Source organism: Oncorhynchus clarkii, chromosome 10, assembly GCF_045791955.1.
Source record: "Oncorhynchus clarkii lewisi isolate Uvic-CL-2024 chromosome 10, UVic_Ocla_1.0, whole genome shotgun sequence".
NCBI lineage: Eukaryota > Metazoa > Chordata > Actinopteri > Salmoniformes > Salmonidae > Oncorhynchus > Oncorhynchus clarkii.
This window is the reverse complement of record NC_092156.1, coordinates 75,287,542-75,309,717: the sequence shown is the minus strand read 5'-3', so window position 1 is coordinate 75,309,717 and position 22,176 is coordinate 75,287,542. Positions and strand designations below refer to the sequence as shown.

At 50.6% G+C, this 22,176-nt stretch overlaps 1 protein-coding gene across 2 annotated transcripts in view; it reads left to right on the top strand.

The window, feature by feature from the left end:
* Window positions 1-10,894, top strand: part of LOC139419142 (mastermind-like protein 3) — a 224,375-nt gene extending 213,481 nt beyond the window's left edge. For both annotated transcript variants that reach the window (XM_071169103.1, XM_071169104.1), the window contains exon 6: window positions 8,605-10,894. In XM_071169103.1, the coding sequence (XP_071025204.1) occupies window positions 8,605-9,734 (1,130 nt within the window). In that variant the 3' untranslated portion in view covers window positions 9,735-10,894. The remainder of the gene's footprint in view (window positions 1-8,604) is intronic.
* Window positions 10,895-22,176: the final 11,282 nt, after the last annotated feature.

Sequence of the window (22,176 nt, the reverse complement as noted above, 5' to 3'; positions counted from 1 at the left end):
GGAGGGACAGAGAGAGGAAGGGAGGGAGGGACAGAAAGAGGAAGGGAGGGAGGGACAGAGAGAGGGAGGGAGGGACAGAGGGAGGGAGGGAGGGAGAGAGGGGAGAGAGAGAGAGAGGGAGGGAGGGAGGGACAGAGAGAGGGAGGGAGGGAGAGAGAGAGGGATAGACAGAGAGAGAGGGGAGAGAGGGAGAGACATAGAGAGGGAGAGACAGAGAGAGAGGGGAGACAGAGAGAGGGAGAGGGAGTGTTAGAAGCGAGACAGAGAGAGGGGAGACAGAGAGAGAGAGGAGACAGAGAGGGGAGACAGAGAGAGAGGGAGGCTGAGAGAGAGGGGAGGCTGAGAGAGAGGGGAGACAGCGAGAGAGGGGAGACGGAGAGAGAGGGGAGACTGAGAGAGGGGAGACAGAGAGAGCAGAGACAGAGAGAGCAGAGACTGAGAGAGAGGGGAGGCGGAGAGAGAGGGGAGGCGGAGAGAGAGGGGAGGCGGAGAGAGAGGGGAGGCGGAGAGAGAGGGGAGACGGAGAGAGAGGGGAGACGGAGAGAGAGGGGAGACTGAGAGAGAGGGGAGGCTGAGAGAGAGGGGAGACAGAGAGAGGGAAGGAAGGCGGAGAGAGAGGGGAGGCTGAGAGAGAGGGGAGACTGAGGAGACGGGAGATACAGAGAGACAGAGAGAGAGGAGAGAGACAGAGAGAGGGGAGGCGGAGAGAGAGGGGAGACAGAGAGAGGGGAGAGACAGAGAGAGAGCAGAGACAGAGAGAGCAGAGACAGAGAGAGCAGAGACAGAGAGAGAGGGGAGGCGGAGAGAGAGGGGAGGCGGAGAGAGAGGGGAGGCGGAGAGAGAGGGGAGACGGAGAGAGAGGGGAGACGGAGAGAGAGGGGAGACTGAGAGAGAGGGGAGGCTGAGAGAGAGGGGAGACTGAGAGAGAGGGAAGGAAGGCAGAGAGAGAGGGGAGGCTGAGAGAGAGGGGAGACAGAGAGAGAGGGGAGACTGAGGAGATGGGAGATACAGAGAGAGAGGAGAGAGACAGAGAGAGGGGAGGCGGAGAGAGAGGGTAGAGACAGAGAGAGAGGGGAGACAGAGAGAGAGGAGAGACAGAGAGAGAGGGGAGACAGAGAGAGAGGAGAGACAGAGAGAGAGGGGAGACAGAGAGAGAGGGGAGAGACAGAGAGAGAGGGAGAGAGAGAGGAGAGACAGAGAGAGAGGGGAGAGACAGAGAGAGGGGAGGCGGAGAGAGAGGGGAGAGACAGAGAGAGAGAGACAGAGAGAGAGGGAGAGAGAGAGGAGAGACAGAGAGAGAGGAGAGACAGAGAGAGAGGGGAGACAGAGAGAGAGAGGAGAGACTGAGAGAGAGGGGAGACAGAGAGAGAGGGGAGACTGAGAGAGAGGGGAGACAGAGAGAGAGGGGAGACAGAGAGAGAGGAGAGACAGAGAGAGAGGGGAGACAGAGAGAGAGAGGAGAGACAGAGAGAGAGGGGAGACGGAGAGAGAGGGGAGGCTGAGAGAGAGGGGAGACTGAGGAGACGGGAGATACAGAGAGACAGAGAGAGAGGAGAGAGACAGAGAGAGGGGAGGCGGAGAGAGAGGGGAGACAGAGAGAGGGGAGAGACAGAGAGAGAGCAGAGACAGAGAGAGCAGAGACAGAGAGAGGGGAGACTGAGAGAGAGGGGAGACTGAGGAGAGGGGAGACAGAGAGAGGGAAGGAAGGCGGAGAGAGAGGGGAGGCTGAGAGAGAGGGGAGACTGAGGAGACGGGAGATACAGAGAGACAGAGAGAGGAGAGAGAGACAGAGAGAGGGGAGGCGGAGAGAGAGGGGAGACAGAGAGAGGGGAGAGACAGAGAGAGAGCAGAGACAGAGAGAGCAGAGACAGAGAGAGCAGAGACAGAGAGAGAGGGGAGGCGGAGAGAGAGGGGAGGCGGAGAGAGAGGGGAGACGGAGAGAGAGGGGAGACGGAGAGAGAGGGGAGACTGAGAGAGAGGGGAGGCTGAGAGAGAGGGGAGACTGAGAGAGAGGGAAGGAAGGCGGAGAGAGAGGGGAGGCTGAGAGAGAGGGGAGACAGAGAGAGAGGGGAGACTGAGGAGATGGGAGATACAGAGAGAGAGGAGAGAGACAGAGAGAGGGGAGGCGGAGAGAGAGGGTAGAGACAGAGAGAGAGGGGAGACAGAGAGAGAGGAGAGACAGAGAGAGAGGGGAGACAGAGAGAGAGGAGAGACAGAGAGAGAGGGGAGACAGAGAGAGAGGGGAGAGACAGAGAGAGAGGGGAGAGAGAGAGGAGAGACAGAGAGAGAGGGGAGAGACAGAGAGAGGGGAGGCGGAGAGAGAGGGGAGAGACAGAGAGAGAGAGACAGAGAGAGAGGGGAGAGAGAGAGGAGAGACAGAGAGAGAGGGGAGAGACAGAGAGAGGGGAGGCGGAGAGAGAGGGGAGAGACAGAGAGAGAGAGACAGAGAGAGAGGGGAGACAGAGAGAGAGGGGAGACAGAGAGAGAGGAGAGACAGAGAGAGAGGGGAGACAGAGAGAGAGAGGAGAGACAGAGAGAGAGGGGAGACTGAGAGAGAGGGGAGACTGAGAGAGAGGGGAGACTGAGAGAGAGGGGAGACTGAGAGAGAGGGGAGACTGAGGAGAGGGGAGACGGAGAGAGAGGGGAGACGGAGAGAGAGGGGAGACGGAGAGAGAGGGGAGACTGAGAGAGAGGGGAGGCTGAGAGAGAGGGGAGACAGAGAGAGGGAAGGAAGGCGGAGAGAGAGGGGAGGCTGAGAGAGAGGGGAGACTGAGAGAGAGGGGAGACAGAGAGAGAGGAGAGACAGAGAGAGAGGGGAGACAGAGAGAGAGAGAGGAGAGACAGAGAGAGAGGGGAGACTGAGAGAGAGGGGAGACTGAGAGAGAGGGGAGACTGAGAGAGAGGGGAGACTGAGAGAGAGGGGAGACTGAGAGAGAGGGGAGACTGAGAGAGAGGGGAGACTGAGAGAGAGGGGAGACTGAGGAGAGGGGAGACTGAGGAGAGGGGAGACAGAGAGAGAGGAGAGACAGAGAGAGAGGGGAGACAGAGAGAGAGAGGAGAGACAGAGAGAGAGGGGAGACTGAGAGAGAGGGGAGACTGAGAGAGAGGGGAGACTGAGAGAGAGGGGAGACTGAGAGAGAGGAGAGACAGAGAGAGAGGGGAGACAGAGAGAGAGAGGAGAGACAGAGAGAGAGGGGAGACTGAGAGAGAGGGGAGACTGAGAGAGAGGGGAGACTGAGGAGAGGGGAGACTGAGAGAGAGGGGAGACTGAGAGAGAGGGGAGACTGAGAGAGAGGGGAGACTGAGGAGAGGGGAGACTGAGGAGAGGGGAGACTGAGGAGAGGGGAGACTGAGAGAGAGGGGAGACAGAGAGAGGGGAGAGACAGAGAGAGAGGTGTCCGGATGTTTATCCCTTCGACTTCCTGTATTGAGACAAATTATTACGTAAACAGTGTTTTTCTGAGTAAACGAGGATAGCTGAATACTTTTGAAGGGACGCGGGCACGTGATGTCATCACATAACTATAAAACTACACTAGTCTACACAGTTCATTCATAACTATAAAACTACACTAGTCTACACAGTTCATTCATAACTATAAAACTACACTACACATTTCATTCATAACTATAAAACTACACAAACAAACCTATTTCAACCTGAATATCTTCTCCTTGCTTTTCTGTTTGGATGCAAGTTCCACCATATTATTTCGGGTCCAGTGTGCAGGTTCACCGCGGCTCGGGCCATGGAGCCGGGCCGTGGAGCCGGGCCGTGGAGCCGGGCCGTGGAGATCGTCGGACCGTGGAGATACGTTGGCACATGACAGTTATTAGAACATGGCAAATGTTAGACAATTATTGCATTCTATCCATGCTGGCTTTCACTGGCTACCTGAGACATGATACAGACAGGAGGAGGACAGACGGGCTACCTGAGACATGAAACAGACAGGAGGAGGACAGACAGGAGGAGGACAGACTGGCTACCTGAGACATGATACAGACAGGAGGAGGACAGACGGGCTACCTGAGACATGAAACAGATAGGAGGAGGACAGACAGGAGGAGAACAGACTGGCTACCTGAGACATGATACAGACAGGAGGAGGACAGACGGGCTACCTGAGACATGATAAAGACAGGAGGAGGACAGACAGGAGGAGAACAGACTGGCTACCTGAGACATGATACAGACAGGAGGAGGACAGACGGGCTACCTGAGACATGAAACAGAAAGGAGGAGGACAGACAGGAGGAGGACAGACTGGCTACCTGAGACATGATACAGATAGGAGGACAGACAGGCTACCTGAGACATGATACAGATAGGAGGAGGACAGACTGGCTACCTGAGACATGAAACAGACAGGAGGAGGACAGACGGGCTACCTGAGACATGAAACAGACAGGAGGACAGACAGGCTACCTGAGACATGATACAGACAGGAGGAGGACAGACGGGCTACCTGAGACATGAAACAGATAGGAGGAGGACAGACAGGAGGAGGACAGACTGGCTACCTGAGACATGATACAGACAGGAGGAGGACAGACGGGCTACCTGAGACATGATACAGACAGGAGGAGGACAGACAGGCTACCTGAGACATGAAACAGATAGGAGGAGGACAGACAGGAGGAGAACAGACTGGCTACCTGAGACATGATACAGACAGGAGGAGGACAGACGAGCTACCTGAGACATGATACAGACAGGAGGAGGACAGACGGGCTACCTGAGACATGAAACAGAAAGGAGGAGGACAGACAGAAGGAGGACAGACTGGCTACCTGAGACATGATACAGATAGGAGGACAGACAGGCTACCTGAGACATGATACAGATAGGAGGAGGACAGACTGGCTACCTGAGACATGAAACAGACAGGAGGAGGACAGACGGGCTACCTGAGACATGAAACAGACAGGAGGACAGACAGGCTACCTGAGACATGATACAGACAGGAGGAGGACAGACGGGCTACCTGAGACATGAAACAGATAGGAGGAGGACAGACAGGAGGAGGACAGACTGGCTACCTGAGACATGATACAGATAGGAGGACAGACAGGCTACCTGAGACATGATACAGATAGGAGGAGGACAGACTGGCTACCTGAGACATGAAACAGACAAGAGGAGGACAGACGGGCTACCTGAGACATGAAACAGACAGGAGGAGGACAGACGAGCTACCTGAGACATGAAACAGATAGGTGGAGGACAGACAGGAGGAGGACAGACTGGCTACCTGAGACATGATACAGATAGGAGGACAGACAGGCTACCTGAGACATGATACAGATAGGAGGAGGACAGACTGGCTACCTGAGACATGAAACAGACAGGAGGAGGACAGACGGGCTACCTGAGACATGAAACAGACAGGAGGACAGACAGGCTACCTGAGACATGAAACAGACAGGAGGAGGACAGATAGGAGGAGGACAGACAGGAGGAGGACAGACAGGCTACCTGAGACATGAAACAGACAGGAGGAGGACAGACAGGAGGAGGACAGACTGGCTACCTGAGACATGAAACAGATAGGAGGAGGACAGACAGGAGGAGGACAGACTGGCTACCTGAGACATGATACAGATAGGAGGACAGACAGGCTACCTGAGACATGAAACAGACAGGAGGAGGACAGACAGGCTACCTGAGACATGAAACAGACAGGAGGAGGACAGACAGGCTACCTGAGACATGAAACAGACAGGAGGAGGACAGACAGGAGGAGGACAGACAGACTGTCAGCCTTAATGGAAACACTTCCAACATCCATCTGTTTTAATAGACACAGGATAGTAACATTGAAAGGCACCACAGCAGCCATCTGTTTTAATAGACACAGGATAGTAACATTGAAAGGCACCACAGCAGCCATCTGTTTTAATAGACACAGGATAGTAACATTGAAAGGCACCACAGCAGCCATCTGTTTTAATAGACACAGGATAGTAACATTGAAAGGCACCACAGCAGCCATCTGTTTTAATAGACACAGGATAGTAACATTGAAAGGCACCACAGCAGCCATCTGTTTTCATAGACACAGGATGGTAACATTGAAAGGCACCACAGCAGCCATCTGTTTTCTATGCAAACTTTCTCCACATCTTTGGACAAGTTCATGGAAGCACAGCTGGTGAGGTCAGGTCTTGTTTTGTAGAGACTGGTCTCAGATCAGGGTCCAACTGGACTTCCTGGTTAAGTCGTGGTGGTCAGCAGGTGCCACTCTGTCAGTCAGAAACTCCTGTGGGAATGGCCTTTTCTCTCTTTCTTTACATTTGGAATGTTAGCACAAACAGACTGGTAACCAGGCTATATATTCCCCTATAAAGTGCTCTACTGATGGCTAGATGGTTTATGTGACCCTGGCCAAAGGTAGTGCACTGAGACAGTCTAGTGACTGAGTCAGACAGACAGACAGACAGACAGGCAGACAGACAGGCAGACAGACAGGCAGACAGACAGACAGACAGACAGACAGGCAGACAGACAGGCAGACAGACAGACAGGCAGACAGGCAGACAGGCAGGCAGGCAGGCAGGCCAGGCCAAAGCTGGTATATTGTCAATATATTGTTGTTTTTTTCACGTTTTATTTTTTTTCTGGCAATGTACTCGGGAGAAGTTTTGGAATGATCTTGTATTCTGGGAATGATCTTGTATTCTTATCGTCTGGGACATGGCCTGGCCTGGCCTGGCCTGGCCATGTCCCAGACGATAAGTGAAATGGTGTCAGAAGAGGTTTATTGGAGATATAAAAACATTTCCATGCTAGTGTTCCTTCCCCTCCTTTCCTCGACCTGCTAACGCCAAGTTTCTGGTGCTAATATAGGGAGGGAGGGAGGGGGGCTGGAGAGAGGGAGGGAGGGAGGGAGGGAGGGAGGGAGGGAGGAGAGAGAGAGAGAGGGTGGGAGAGAGAGAGGGAGGGAGGGAGGGAGGGAGGGAGGAGAGAGAGAGAGGGAGGGAGGGGTTGGAGATATTCTCCTTTCCAGTTGATTTAGCTTCAACTTTGGTTTGGTACGTAACACTCAGCACTTAATGGTCAGACGTGATACCTTTCCAGAGTTAAAGAGTGCCTCGCTCACGTCGTCTGTGTCTAGTTCTCTCTGCTTGTCTTTCCATTCTGGATAACAACATCATGTACTTCACATGTGGAATATTGGTGACCTTATAAGAAGTAATCAAACTATGAATAAAAGGACAAATTGATCACAGAAACCTCAGTGACCACTCTGTTGGTCTTTAGCACACCTCTTCTCTCTCCTCCTGTCCTCTCCTCCTCTCCTACTGTCCTCTTTCTCTCCTCTCCTACTGTCCTCCCTCCTCCCCTCCTGTCCTCTCTCTCCTAACCTCCTGTCCTCTCTCTCTCCCCTCCTATCCTCTCTCCTCCCCTCCTGTCCTCTCTCTCCTTCCCTCCTGTCCTCTCTCTCTCCTTCGCTCCTGTCCTCTCTCTCTCCTCCCCTCCTGTCCTCTCTCTCTCCTCCCCTCCTGTCCTCTCTCTCTCTCTCCTCCCCTCCTCCCCTCCTCCCCTCTCTCTCCTCCCCTCCTGTCCTCTCTCTCTCCCCTCCTATCCTCTCTCCTCCCCTCCTGTCCTCTCTCTCCTCCCCTCCTGTCCTCTATCTCTCCTCCCCTCCTGTCCTCTCTCTCTCCTTCCCTCCTGTCCTCTCTCTCTCCTCCCCTCCTGTCCCCTCTCTCTCCTCCCCTCCTGTCCTCTCTCTCCTACCCTCCTGTCCTCTCTCTCCTACCCTCCTGTCCTCTCGCTCTCCTTCCCTCCTGTCCTCTCTCTCCTCCCCTCCTGTCCTCTCTCTCTCCTTCCCTCCTGTCCTCTCTCTCCTCCCCTCCTGTCCTCTCTCTCCTCCCCTCCTGTCCTCTCTCTCCTCTCCTCCTGTCCCCTCTCTCTCCTCTCCTCCTGTCCCCTCTCTCCTCCCTCCTGTCCTCTCTCTCCTCCCCCCTGTCCTCTCTCTCTCCTCCCCTCCTGTCCTCTCTCTCCTCCCCCCTGTCCTCTCTCCTCCCCCCTGTCCTCTCTCCTCCTGTCCCCTCGCTCTACTCCCATCCCTCCCCTCCTGTCCTCTCTCTCTCCTCTCCTCTCCTCCCCTCCTGTCCTCTCTCTCTCCTCCCCCTGTCCCCTCTCTCTCCTCCCCCCCTGTCCCCTCTCTCTCCTGCCCTCCTGTCCTCTCTCTCTTCTCCCCCCCTGTCCCCTCTCTCTCCCCCCCCTGTCCTCTCTCTCCTCCCCTCCTGTCCTCTTTCTCTCCTCCCCTCCTGTCCTCCTTCTCTCTCCTCCCCTCCTGTCCCCCCTCTCTCTCCTCCCTTCCTGTCCCCTCTCTCTCCTCCCCCCCTGTCCCCTCTCTCTCCTCCCCCCCTGTCCCCTCTCTCTCCTACCCCCCTGTCCCCTCTCTCTCCTCCCCTCCTGTCCCCTCTCTCTCCTCCCCTCCTGTCCCCTCTCTCTCCTCCCCCCTGTCCCCTCTCTCTGCTCCCCCCCTGTCCCCTCTCTCTCCTCCCCTCCTGTCCCCCCCTCTCTCTCTCTCCTCCTGTCTGCTTCTTTCTTTCTCACCTCTAACCTCTCCTCTTGCCTTTCTGTCCCACCAGGATCACCCCAGGAGATGGCGGTGAGGAGCCAGGCTCTCCAGAACATCCGCGCCACCCGCCTCCTCCAACAACAACAACAACAACAACAGAACCAGCAGATGGTCCAGATGAACCAGGGCATCCCAGGTGGCTCGGTGGGTCCCCAACCCGACATGGGCCTCCCCTACGGCGGGCAGGGAGCCGGCCAGCAGTCCCTCTACAGCCTCAACCCCTCCATGAGCCAAATGATGCAGCACCAGAACCAAAGCGTCCAGGCCTCCATGGGTCTTCCACCAGGACACAACCCAGTGACGCGGGTCCAGAGGCAGGCGGGAGGAGGGGTTGGAGGAGGAGGAGGATACGGAGGACCACAGGGGATGATGATCAACTCCATGTCCCAGCAGCCCCTCGAGGGGCCGCCCAAAGCCCAGGCCCAGAGGTTGCAGGGCATGCTGGGAATTGGAGGAGGACCGGGAGGAGGAGGACCACAGGGAGGGATGGGAGGGTGGCCACCCCAGCAGGGGCAGTCCCTCCAGGGGATGGGAGGGCCAGGAGGGGTAGGAGGACCAGGCAGGACTACAGGCGATATGGTGGGCTTTGGCTCGGCCCAGGGGGGCTACGGCTCCATGCAGCCTGGACCCGGACAGCAGCCTCCACACCCACGCCTGGCCAAGCAACACTTCCCTGGGCACCCACAGGGCCACCCCCAGGCTATGGGTCAGGGCCAGCCCATGGACCCCAGGGCTATGAACCCTGCGGCGGGCATGGCCGGGCCCATGGACCCCAGGGCTATGAACCCTGCGGCGGGCATGGCTGGACCAGGACAGCCAAGGACCAACCAGCCCAGACCCATGGTAATGCCGGGACAGGGGGTGATGGGCCAGGGCGTGCCCAACATGGGGGCCTTTGGACAGGGGCCGGCGATGGGGGTGGGCCCTGGAGGTGGAGGAGGGTATGTGGGACAAGGAGGGGTAGGGGTCGGAGGTCAGCCTCAGGGCTACCAGAGGACGTCTAGTCAGGACCTGTCATCTTATGGATACGTTGGCGGGCAGGTGGCGCCGTCGGGCGGAGGGTTCGGATTGGCCGACGGGACAGGGGCAGACTTGGACTCAAGTGACGGTTGGATGGAAGAGTTCTTCCCCAACCAATAGCAGAGCTGGAAATGTAGTGGGGAGTTTTTACTGGAGGGACTAACGACAAAACTGCGTGGGGAAAACTTTATTGAGACGAGAGAACTGGACAGTCGGCATATTTTGTTTTGTAAAGAACGGACAGGAAGAGTTCTGTGTCGTGTATTTATGTGTGTGTGTGTGTGTGTGTGTGTGTGTGTACTGTCACGGTATTTAAAAGGCCTCTAATGGTAAACGCGGTCTGGTGGTTGTGAAATATCATTCAAGAAAGGGAAGTGATTTTGGTTTTGTCCTTTTGGGCCGTGATTTGAACCCAACCCTTTAGCAGTGTGTCAACTGGGCCCATAGGTTCATACAGGAGAGACGGGAGACTGACTACAAGACAGGAGAGACAGGACACTGACTAGAAGACAGGAGAGACAGGAGACTGACCACAAGACAGGAGAGACGGGACACTGACTACAAGACAGGAGAGACAGGAGACTGACTACAAGACAGGAGAGACAGGACACTGACTACAAAACAGGAGAGACGGGAGACTGACTACAAGACAAGAGAGACAGGAGACTGCCTACAAGACAGGAGACTGACTACAAGACAGGAGAGACAGGAGACTGACTACAAGACAGGAGAGACGGGACACTGACTACAAGACAGGAGAGACAGGAGACTGACTACAAGACAGGAGACTGACTACAAGACAGGAGAGACGGGACACTGACTACAAGACAGGAGAGACAGGAGACTGACTAGAAGACAGGAGAGACAGGAGACTGACTAGAAGACAGGAGAGACAGGAGACTGACTACAAGACAGGAGAGACTGGGACTGACTACAAGACAGGAGAGACAGGAGAGACAGGAGACTGACTACAAGACAGGAGAGACAGGAGAGACAGGAGACTGACTACAAGACAGGAGAGACAGGAGACTGACTACAAGACAGGAGAGACTGGGACTGACTACAAGACAGGATAGACAAGAGAGACAGGAGACTGACTACAAGACAGGAGAGACGGGAGGCTGCCTACAAGACAGGAGAGACAGGAGACTGACTACAAGACAGGAGAGACAGGAGACTGACTACAAGACAGGAGAGACAGGAGACTGACTACAAGACAGGAGAGACAGGAGACTGACTACAAGACAGGAGAGACGGGAGGCTGACTACAAGACAGGAGAGACGGGAGGCTGCCTACAAGACAGGAGAGACGGGAGGCTGCCTACAAGACAGGAGAGACGGGAGGCTGCCTACAAGACAGGAGAGACGGGAGGCTGCCTACAAGACAGGAGATACGGGAGGCTGCCTACAAGACAGGAGAGACGGGAGGCTGCCTACAAGACAGGAGAGACGGGAGGCTGCCTACAAGACAGGAGAGACGGGAGGCTGACTACAAGACAGGAGAGACGGGAGGCTGCCTACAAGACAGGAGAGACGGGAGGCTGCCTACAAGACAGGAGAGACGGGAGGCTGCCTACAAGACAGGAAAGATGGGACACTGACTACAAGACAGGAGAGACTGGGACTGACTACAAGACAGGAGAGACGGGAGGCTGCCTACAAGACAGGAGAGACGGGACACTGACTACAAGACAGGAGAGACAGGAGACTGACTACAAGACAGGAGAGATGGGAGACTGACTACAAGACAGGAGAGACGGGAGGCTGCCTACAAGCTCTCAAACAGGGGAGAGTCTTTTTAATATTTGTTTTTCAATATAGGGGTAGAACATCTCTATTTATTTTTCCGGTATTAGTTCTTCTTGGATACCTGGGTTATTGGATTGTGCCTGACAGGTTTCACATCTCGTTATATTCATGCTGTGTGTGATGGCGTGTGGCATGTGATCGTAGCATTTCTACACATGCAGGTCCCTTTGAGAGACAGACAGACAGACAGACAGACAGACAGACAGACAGGCAGGCAGGCAGACAGGCAGACAGACAGACAGACAGGCAGGCAGACAGACAGACAGACAGACAGGCAGGCAGGCAGGCAGACAGACAGACAGACAGACAGACAGACAAGCAGACAGACAGACAGACAAGCAGACAGACAGACAGACAAGCAGACAGACAAGCAGACAGACAGACAAGCAGACAGACATACAGACAGACGGACATATAAGCAGACAGACAAGCAGACAGACAAGCAGGAGATAAAGGCAAGGAGATAAACACACAACCCACTTCTGTAACAGCCATCAGAGCTCAGTAGAGAGCTGTCACCTCTGTCTGTCTGAGAAGTGGTTGAGATCACTCTCTCCCTCCCTCCCTCCCTCTCTCTCTCTCTCTCTCTCTCTCTCTCTCTCTCTCTCCCCACTCTTTCCCTCCCTCCCTCTTTCTCTCTCTCCCTCCCTTCCCACTCTCTCTTTCTCACTCTCCCTCCCCTCTCTCCCTCTCTCCCCACTTTTTCCCTCTCTCTCCCTCTCTTCCCACTCTTTCCCATCTCTCCTCTCTAGAGACTTGTTTTTTTGTCTGCGTTGGTTGGTTTGTTCGTCTGGCTGTGTGTACTGTGAAAACATCAAAACAAAACAGATTGCGTTCTTCTTTTGTGGCGGTATTTAGCGCAGGCGCTGTGCGGTCGCCCCGCGGTCCTGTTGCTAAGCAACCGGCCTACTCTCTCTCTCTCTCTCTGAGCCGAGCAGCCGAGCTTCTCTTCATTTCCTGTTCACTGGTAGCTGTTGCACACACGCCACACACACAGCACACACACACACACACACCACACACACACCGCTCCCCGACGGCTGAAAGGAGAAGTAGATCATTGTCAGCCAGTCAGTCAGTTAGTCAGTCAGGCAGTTAAGGGAGTAACAACATGACATCATCCTCTGTCCGTGTTATTACCAACTCTATAGAAATGGATCAAAAAGACGTATAGAAACAGGATTAGCTGGGCAGTAAATGTATTCAAGCACCACAAGTGACTTCATTTGAAATAGAAACTAACAGCCGTTTGTCGGCCATCTTGGATCCCCAAGGACAGGATTTTTTTGTGTTTATTGCTTTTAAAAAATTGTAAGTTCTCTTCCCAAATTGGTCTGAAATGAAATGTTATTTTGACAGTTAACTTTACCTTCAACTGAATTCATACTATCTCTGTTGTCTCCTCTGCTGCTTTGGTCCAGTAGACCAAACACAACGAGCTGTTGATGGATCTGAGCTCTGTGTTGTCGGTTCCACGTGTTGCGAACATCAAGTGTTTGACTGTGAAGAGAGATACATACCTCCAACCCTCACGAGATGGAGAGGTTTCAAAAATGAGGTTGTGGTGGTGGCTTGTACAATGACACTATTACCAGTGTCCCCCCCCCCCCCCCCCCTCTTTTTTACCCCCCAACGGTGAATGTTGGGCGGAGGAAGAGGTAGGTTTGACCCCGGGCTTCTCTCAACGTCAAGGTGACGAGAACGGGAGAATTCTGTCATGTCAACAAACCAGCCAAAAAACCTTCTACTAGTCTTAACTAACCCCATGTTTAGTTCACTGCCTCGCCATAGCAACCACACAAATGTTGTTGATTATATTCCGTCAGATACACACGTAGTTTTAGTGTATCTAAGTGAGTTGGAAGTTGACCTCTCTCCAAAGCATCGCTACGGTTGGTAAAACGCCCATGAAATTGTTTCGATAAATGTTTAGTTGATATTTTATTTTCATATTTTAGTAATGTAGGTTGTCCTCTGTGGTTCTGTAGTGTTGTGAGAAAGACCGACTCAGTCAGAGTGCCCCTTAAGGGGAGATCTAGGATCAGTTCCTCAAACCCTCCACCCTTCACTGTTGGGAGAGGACAAACACAAAACTAATCTTAGGTCAGTGTCTAAAAGGGGGCGTCACTTCGTCCTACTCAGAGGAGGCTGCTTGTCGAGTGTGAAGGGTTGAGCATTAAACACTTCCTGGTCAGTGTTATGGGATCCCAAAGGTCACGTAAAGGTCGCGACCCTTGACTCTTGGTCCTCTTTGTCAAAGTGAAGGATTTCCCTTCCAACAACAACAACAAAAAAGAAGCTTCCTCCAAATATCGTTGTCTGTGTCCCCGATGGCACATTATTCCCTATGGGCCCTGGTCGAAAGTAGTGCACTCGGTAGGGAATAGGGTGGGATTTGTGGTGCGGACATTATTTCCGGGACCAAGTCAAACGTAATTTTCCGATGTATTGTCGTTAACTGTAACTTTGTCTTCTTTTAAACTTTGAGTTGTTCGTTTGTACCGGTGCTGATGTGACGACGACGAGGGACAATACATCCACTAAATAACGGCTATTTGTAAATATGTTTTTTACATCAGATAATTACCATCTCTACTCTGTAAAGAAATTACCGTTTTGTTTTGTTTTTTATTAAAAATAGAAGAGTATTTTTATTTCAGTAATTGTTTTCCACTCTTAACCCATCAGAGCCGTTGCACTTCTGACGATGTCTTAACTGCTCATTTCTATTGTAAAACTTCTTCTACTGTTGATTCTGAAGTTATTTTTTTTCTAGTTTGAGATTTTGACTCTGTACCTAAAAGCAGTGATTTATTTCTTTTTATCCTGTACAGAATTCTGAAAATGTTAAAACACACAAGACAATTACAAACAAAAACAAAACACTTGTTTTTCTAAAAAAAAAATATACGAATAAAGAGAGAATGTTCTCGCTGATCATATGAAATATAATGTCTTCAGTCTGGTGGTTTCTGTGTGAGAGGACAACATTTACATGTCAGTCATTTAGCAGACGCTCTTATCCAGAGAGACTGACAGTAGTGAGAGGACAACATTTACATGTGAGTCATTTAGCGGACGCTCTTATCCAGAGAGACTGACAGTAGTGAGAGGACAACATTTACATGTGAGTCATTTAGCGGACGCTCTTATCCAGAGAGACTGACAGTAGTGAGAGGACAACATTTACATGTGAGTCATTTAGCGGACGCTCTTATCCAGAGAGACTGACAGTAGTGAGAGGACAACATTTACATGTGAGTCATTTAGCGGACGCTCTTATCCAGAGAGACTGACTGTAGTGAGAGGACAACATTTACATGTGAGTCATTTAGCGGACGCTCTTATCCAGAGAGACTGACTGTAGTGAGAGGACAACATTTACATGAGTCATTTAGCGGACGTTCTTATCCAGAGAGACTGACAGTAGTGAGAGGACAACATTTACATGTGAGTCATTTAGCAGACGCTCTTATCCAGAGAGACTGACTGTAGTGAGAGGACAACATTTACATGTGAGTCATTTAGCAGACGCTCTTATCCAGAGAGACTGACTGTAGTGAGAGGACAACATTTACATGTGAGTCATTTAGCAGACGTTCTTATCCAGAGAGACTGACAGTAGTGAGAGGACAACATTTACATGTGAGTCATTTAGCAGACGCTCTTATCCAGAGAGACTGACAGTAGTGAGAGGACAACATTTACATGTGAGTCATTTAGCAGACGCTCTTATCCAGAGAGACTGACAGTAGTGAGAGGACAACATTTACATGTGATTCATTTAGCAGACGCTCTTATCCAGAGAGACTGACAGTAGTGAGAGGACAACATTTACATGTGAGTCATTTAGCAGACGTTCTTATCCAGAGAGACTGACAGTAGTGAGAGGACAACATTTACATGTGAGTCATTTAGCAGACGCTCTTATCCAGAGAGACTGACAGTAGTGAGAGGACAACATTTACATGTGAGTCATTTAGCAGACGCTCTTATCCAGAGAGACTGACAGTAGTGAGAGGACAACATTTACATGTGATTCATTTAGCAGACGCTCTTATCCAGAGAGACTGACAGTAGTGAGAGGACAACATTTACATGTGAGTCATTTAGCAGACGCTCTTATCCAGAGAGACTTACAGTAGTGAGAGGACAACATTTACATGTGAGTCATTTAGCAGACGCTCTTATCCAGAGAGACTGACAGTAGTGAGAGGACAACATTTACATGTGAGTCATTTAGCAGACGCTCTTATCCAGAGAGACTGACAGTAGTGAGAGGACAACATTTACATGTGAGTCATTTAGCAGACGCTCTTATCCAGAGAGACTGACAGTAGTGAGAGGACAACATTTACATGTGAGTCATTTAGCAGACGCTCTTATCCAGAGAGACTGACAGTAGTGAGAGGACAACATTTACATGTGAGTCATTTAGCAGACGCTCTTATCCAGAGAGACTGACTGTAGTGAGAGGACAACATTTACATGTGAGTCATTTAGCAGACGCTCTTATCCAGAGAGACTGACTGTAGTGAGAGGACAACATTTACATGTGAGTCATTTAGCAGACGCTCTTATCCAGAGAGACTGACTGGATACATTTTTGTACTTTTTCCCCGTACTGGTCCCCCCCCCCCCGTGGAGATCGAACCCACAACCCTGGCCGTTGCAAGTGCCACGCTCTACGGACTGAGCCACGCGAGGGACCCCTGTCCTCTGTGGTTCTGTCGTGTTGTGTGAGTCTTGTAGGAATCCTTTTGTTCATTGAGGGCACACATTACACCAACACTTTCTTCTAGAAACCAAGAAACACACAACCAACTGTTCCATGTTCAACGACTCTGTAAGGAATTAATGTGTTGAGGTTGATGATGTACACATACAAATGCTTAGGCCGCACGGTCGTGCTTTTCCCCCCGGAATGAAATACTGGCACTCTGAGTGAGAAGTCATGCACATCATTTAAACTACATCTGCTAGAGACCAGCGCTCCCTTAATTCAGTCTGAAGATGATGATAATAATCATGAATCATATTCGCTGTCCTCCTGGGAGGACAGAGAGAAACCACACTGATGCTCCTCCTCTACCAATCATTCTCTTTCTCACTGCCTTAATTCAGTCTGAAGATGATGATAATAATCATGAATCATATTCGCTGTCCTCCTGGGAGGACAGAGAGAAACCACACTGATGCTCCTCCTCTACCGGTCATTCTCTTTCTCGCTGCATTTTTGTTTCCGCCTCTTGTTCACTTCCTGTTTCTCTCTCTGTATTTGCATGTATTTCTCTCTCTCTCTTTCCCTTCCTCTTCCTCTCCATACAGTATATTCACTTTCCCCTCCTTTCTGTCTCTATACAGTATACCCCCTGTCTCTCTCTCTTTCTCTGTCTCTATACAGTATACCCCCTCTTTCTCTCTGTCTCTATACAGTATACCCCCTCTCTCTCTGTCTGTCTCTATACAGTATACCCCCTCTCTCTCTGTCTGTCTCTATATAGTATACCCCCTCTCTCTCTTTGTCTGTCTCTATACAGTATACCTCCTCTCTCTCTCTCTCTCTCTTTCTCTGTCTCTATACAGTATACCCCCTCTCTTTCTCTGTCTCTATACAGTATACGTCCTCTCTCTCTCTCTCTCTGTCTGTCTCTATACAGTATACCCCCTCTCTCTCTCTGTCTGTCTCTATACAGTATACCCCCTCTCTCTTTCTCTGTCTCTATACAGTATACCTCCTCTCTCTCTCTCTTTCTCTGTCTCTATACAGTATACCCCCTCTCTCTCTGTCTCTATACAGTATACCCCCTCTCTCTTTCTCTGTCTCTATACAGTATACCTCCTCTCTCTCTCTCTTTCTCTGTCTCTATACAGTATACCCCCTCTCTCTCTCTCTTTCTCTGTCCTGACGTTGATGAATGGAAAATCATGGAGATGACAACATCATTACTCATCCTCAGGACAGACGGACACACCACCTAGAAGAGAGAGAGGAGAGGAAGATAAGGGGGACAAGAGAGAGAGGAGAGGGGTGTAGTTTGGGGTGACTGGATGGGGTTGAATGAGGTTGGGCAACAACCCTTTTAGTACCCACCCCACCCCCATTGTGAGTATGTGCTGTGGCGTTACCTTCCAAGAGCAGAGAGAGAGAAAAGATGTGGAAAGGTGTGAAAATGTGTCATCTTCCCTCCTTTACTTCCCTCGCTCGGTCTCCGTCACACAGTCACCCTGTTCCAGTCACACACAGTCACCCTGTTCCAGTCACACACACTCTCTCCCTCCCCCTGGGATCGGTACATCAGTGATTTAGATATCAGCCTCCTCCGGTCCTATTCAGTATAGTAAGCCTCAGCACAGCCAGACAGTCTTAATCAAACCCTGCTCCGCTCCAGACAATTATCCACTACTACTGTCTGGGATGATGCGTTGCACACTTCAATCAGCGGAATAAACTAAAAAATGCACCCCAAATAGCACCCTATTCCCTATGTAGTGCACTACTTTTGTTCAGAACCCATCCAAAGTAGTGCACGACAAATGTATTGGGGGTGTCATTTGGGACACCTGCCCGTAATAAATGATGTCACGTATAGGGGGAGGGACAGAGGAGACTGCTTACACTGCATGTGGTGCAAGAGAACGTGAGATGAGAGGGGGGGAGAAAATATGGAATTTATATATTATAATATTACTATATATTATAATATTGTTATTTTCTTGCTATATTCTTATTTTACTATACATTATATTACATATCATGATATATTAAGAGAGGGGAGGAGAAAATAACAGTTGGAGGGAAGAAAGAGAGAGAAAAGAGAAAGAGCTCTTCAGGAGAGACGAGAGAAAAAGCTCTTCAGGAGAGACGAGAGAAGGAGCTCTTCAGGAGAGAGACAAGAGGGAGAGTAGAGAAAGACTACAGGAGGAGGAAGACAGAGTGTGTGTATAGAGTCCTGTCTGTATAAGTAGCAGTGTGATTAATGCAGAAGCCTCCGTGGGAGCTGTAGAGGAGAAAGGAGGCCACCAGATAACACTATGGAACACGGGAGATGTGACTAGCCCTCTGCACAGCACAATAAATAACACACAAACACACAATATTGCTTTCATTTTTTTCAAGCACACAGACACACACACGGACATAAGTACTCACTCACACAGACACAGGCTACTCAATCAGCTGAGCATACACACACATTTCTTCCCTCTCTCTTAGTTTTTTTGTCAGTCTTTCTCTATTTTCCACTTCCTCTTCTCTCTAAACACAAACTCTCCTCGTCAAGTAGCTTGCTCAGTTCTCATGCACTCAGTACAGTCTGATGGTTTCTCCCATCAGTTCACGGGTGCAAGGGTAAGGTTTTTCTGGTTTTGTACCGCTATGGCGCCCTCGTGTGTCAAGTTATTGAAAATGTCAGGGAGGCAAACAGGATGAGGTAGGGGGGGGGGGGGGGGTATACCCTTTCCTTTCTGTCTGCGATCACGTGAGAGAGGAGAGGCCGAAAACAGAGCAATCGAGCCGAGAGTGACTCGGAGAGAGAGAATCATTTAGCTGAACCGCTCTTCGTTTACATGTGCTGAGTACGACAGGACTTGACATTGCATCCGCAACATGCCGACATGAACCCTACCGCCGCAAGAAGACACACCCTCCAAAAGACTTTTGGTGAGTTGATTATTGTTGTAATTTGTTGTTGTTTTTTTTGCAACTGTAACTATCAATGGTTTTTTAAAGAGCCACCGGCACCTTCATATTCATTGCCCGGTGCCCGGTTCCTCCATCCGCACCAATACAACCTGCACTCGTCCTCGCCTGTTTAGTAATAAACCGGATATCTGCCGTCTTCGATTTGAATAAAGGCAGAAGTCAAACACAGGCTGCCAGTCAGACCCTTGTGGGGCTGTTTGTTATGTGGACGGTGTTGTTTCTAAAAACACATTGTAGTTAAACACAGCAGTTTATTCACTAACGCGTTAGTTTACCAACTACCAGGAAACCAAAAGGTCTGGTAAACAACTCGTCGTTACGGTCATGAAATGTTCCCCAAGACCCGTTTCTTCACCCCAAAAACAACTGTCTGGTAACGTTTGTATTGGTTTGGTTTGTTATATTACATTTTGGATGACAAGTGGTGTGAGTTGTGTCCCGGTAAAAAACGCCTATCCGGTGTATGTGACAATAAAACATATAACGTTAAATGAACTAATATCAGAGGTACGTTTAGTTTACTAGCTAGTTAGCTACAGTTACTTAGGACCAAAACTGTCATCTTCAAATGGGAGTTAGTTAGTTAGTTAGTAGCAACTTGTCTCAGCTACTGTAACTACGTTGACTAGTTAGTTAACTGGAGATATCTAGCTAAGTAACTAGCTAGGTAGCTAAGTAAAACCACATCAGAGCTGTTTTTATCTAGATGACTGGCTATATTTGTTGTCTATATAGTCATACGTAGGCTTTCCATATACAAACAATAAAGCCTTGTCCTGTGTCAGCAATTCCAGCCAGCTGACATGTTTGGTGCTGCTTTTGTGGTTTCTAGCTAATATGGCTGTGTTTTGTAAAGTTGTGCCAACTAGTTACTAGTTAGAGAATGTAGCTAGTTGTCTTGCAGAATGACCGCTGAGAGTTAGCTGCTCATCTAGGCCTGTCCTGAACTCAACTCTTCCTGGGAAAACTTTCAAAGCAGAAATTCTCTTTTGTATTTTTTTTTTCAATTTGCCCTCGTCAGCAAAAACAAATGTAGGTTGCTAAATGTGTTTAGTGGCCAGCTAGCTAACCTCGGTATCATGGTCGAATTACTGGCCAGGGGAGTTTCCCATTGATTTTGTTAGTCAGTCTCACTATGATATCGTATTAAAAACCACAAACATTTCTCTCCACCCTGTGGCAAAATGTGTAATATTGCAAAATCTTTTCTCTGCCCCATGGCAAAATGTGTAGAATTGTGCCAAATGAACTTTAAAACCTACATTATTTCTCTCCACTGTCAAGAGGCTACGGGTTGGATGTGGGTACTAGTACACAAGAGGAACTGCCCTCATGATGAGTTAAGGTTTTTTGTGACCCCCCATCAAGGAAGACTGGAGGGATGAGGGAGAAGACTAGGACTGTATGGAGGGAGGAGACTAGGACTTTATGGAGGGAGGAGACTAGGACTGTATGGAGGGAGGAGACTAGGACTGTATGGAGGGAGAAGACTAGGACTGTATGGAGGGAGAAGACTAGGACTGTATGGAGGGAGAAGACTAGGACTGTATGGAGGGAGAAGACTAGGACTGTATGGAGGGAGAAGACTAGGACTGTATGGAGGGAGAAGACTAGGACTGTATGGAGGGAGAAGACTAGGACTGTATGGAGGGAGGAGACTAGGACTGTATGGAGGGAGAAGACTAGGACTGTATGGAGGGAGAAGACTAGGACTGTATGGAGGGAGAAGACTAGCACTGTATGGAGGGAGAAGACTAGGACTGTATGGAGGGAGGAGACTAGGACTGTATGGAGGGAGGAGACTAGGACTGTATGGAGGGAGGAGACTAGGACTGTATGGAGGGAGAAGACTAGGACTGTATGGAGGGAGGAGACTAGGACTGTATGGAGGGAGTAGACTAGGACTGTATGGAGGGAGGAGACTAGGACTGTATGGAGGGAGTAGACTAGGACTGTATGGAGGGAGGAGACTAGGACTGTATGGAGGGAGAAGACTAGGACTGTATGGAGGGATGAGGGAGAAGACTAGGACTGTATGGAGGGTTGAGGGAGAACACTAAGATTCTGTGTAGGGACTGTATGGAGGGAGAGAGGAGGATTCTGTGGAGGGAGAGAGGAGGATTCTGTGGAGGGATATGTATGGAGGGAGAGAGGAGGATATGTGGTTGAACAGTGTTACAGTAAACCATCCCGGAGTCTAAGCTAGTAGTTTGTGGGTATATTGTGTGCAGTGTTCCCCAGCCGCAGCACAGTGTTGTCTCTGCCTGTCTCTCACCCTGCTCTGTACCACCACAGCACAGTGTTGTCTCTGCCTGTCTCTCACCCTGCTCTGTACCACCACAGCACAGTGTTGTCTCTGCCTGTCTCTCACCCTGCTCTGTACCACCACAGCACAGTGTTGTCTCTGCCTGTCTCTCACCCTGCTCTGTACCGTCACAGCACAGTGTTGTCTCTGCCTGTCTCTCACCCTGCTCTGTACCACCACAGCACAGTGTTGTCTCTGCCTGTCTCTCACCCTGCTCTGTACCGTCACAGCACCGTGGGCAGAGTTATTTTAGGGATTCGGCAGGCTAAGTGTTGAAGACGTCAGATAGGCGTTGCCTGGGGTTACTGACCTTACATTGAAGCTACAAGGGAAGACTGGATCCAAATGTGTCCTGACACATCATGGTGTCTGTGTTACTATAGACTACTACTACTACTGGACCCAGATACAGGCCCAGAGACAGGTCTAGACACATCATGGTGTCTGTGTTACTATAGACTACTACTGGGCCCAGAGACAGGTCCTGACACATCATGGTGTCTGTGTTACTATAGATTACTACTACTACTGGGCCCAGAGACAGGTCCTGACACATCATGGTGTCTGTGTTACTATAGACTACAACTACTACTGGGCCCAGATACAGGCCCAGAGACAGGTCCTGACACATCATGGTGTCTGTGTTACTATAGACTACTACTGGGCCCATATACAGGCCCAGAGACAGGTCCTGACACATCATGGTGTCTGTGTTACTATAGACTACTACTACTACTGGGCCC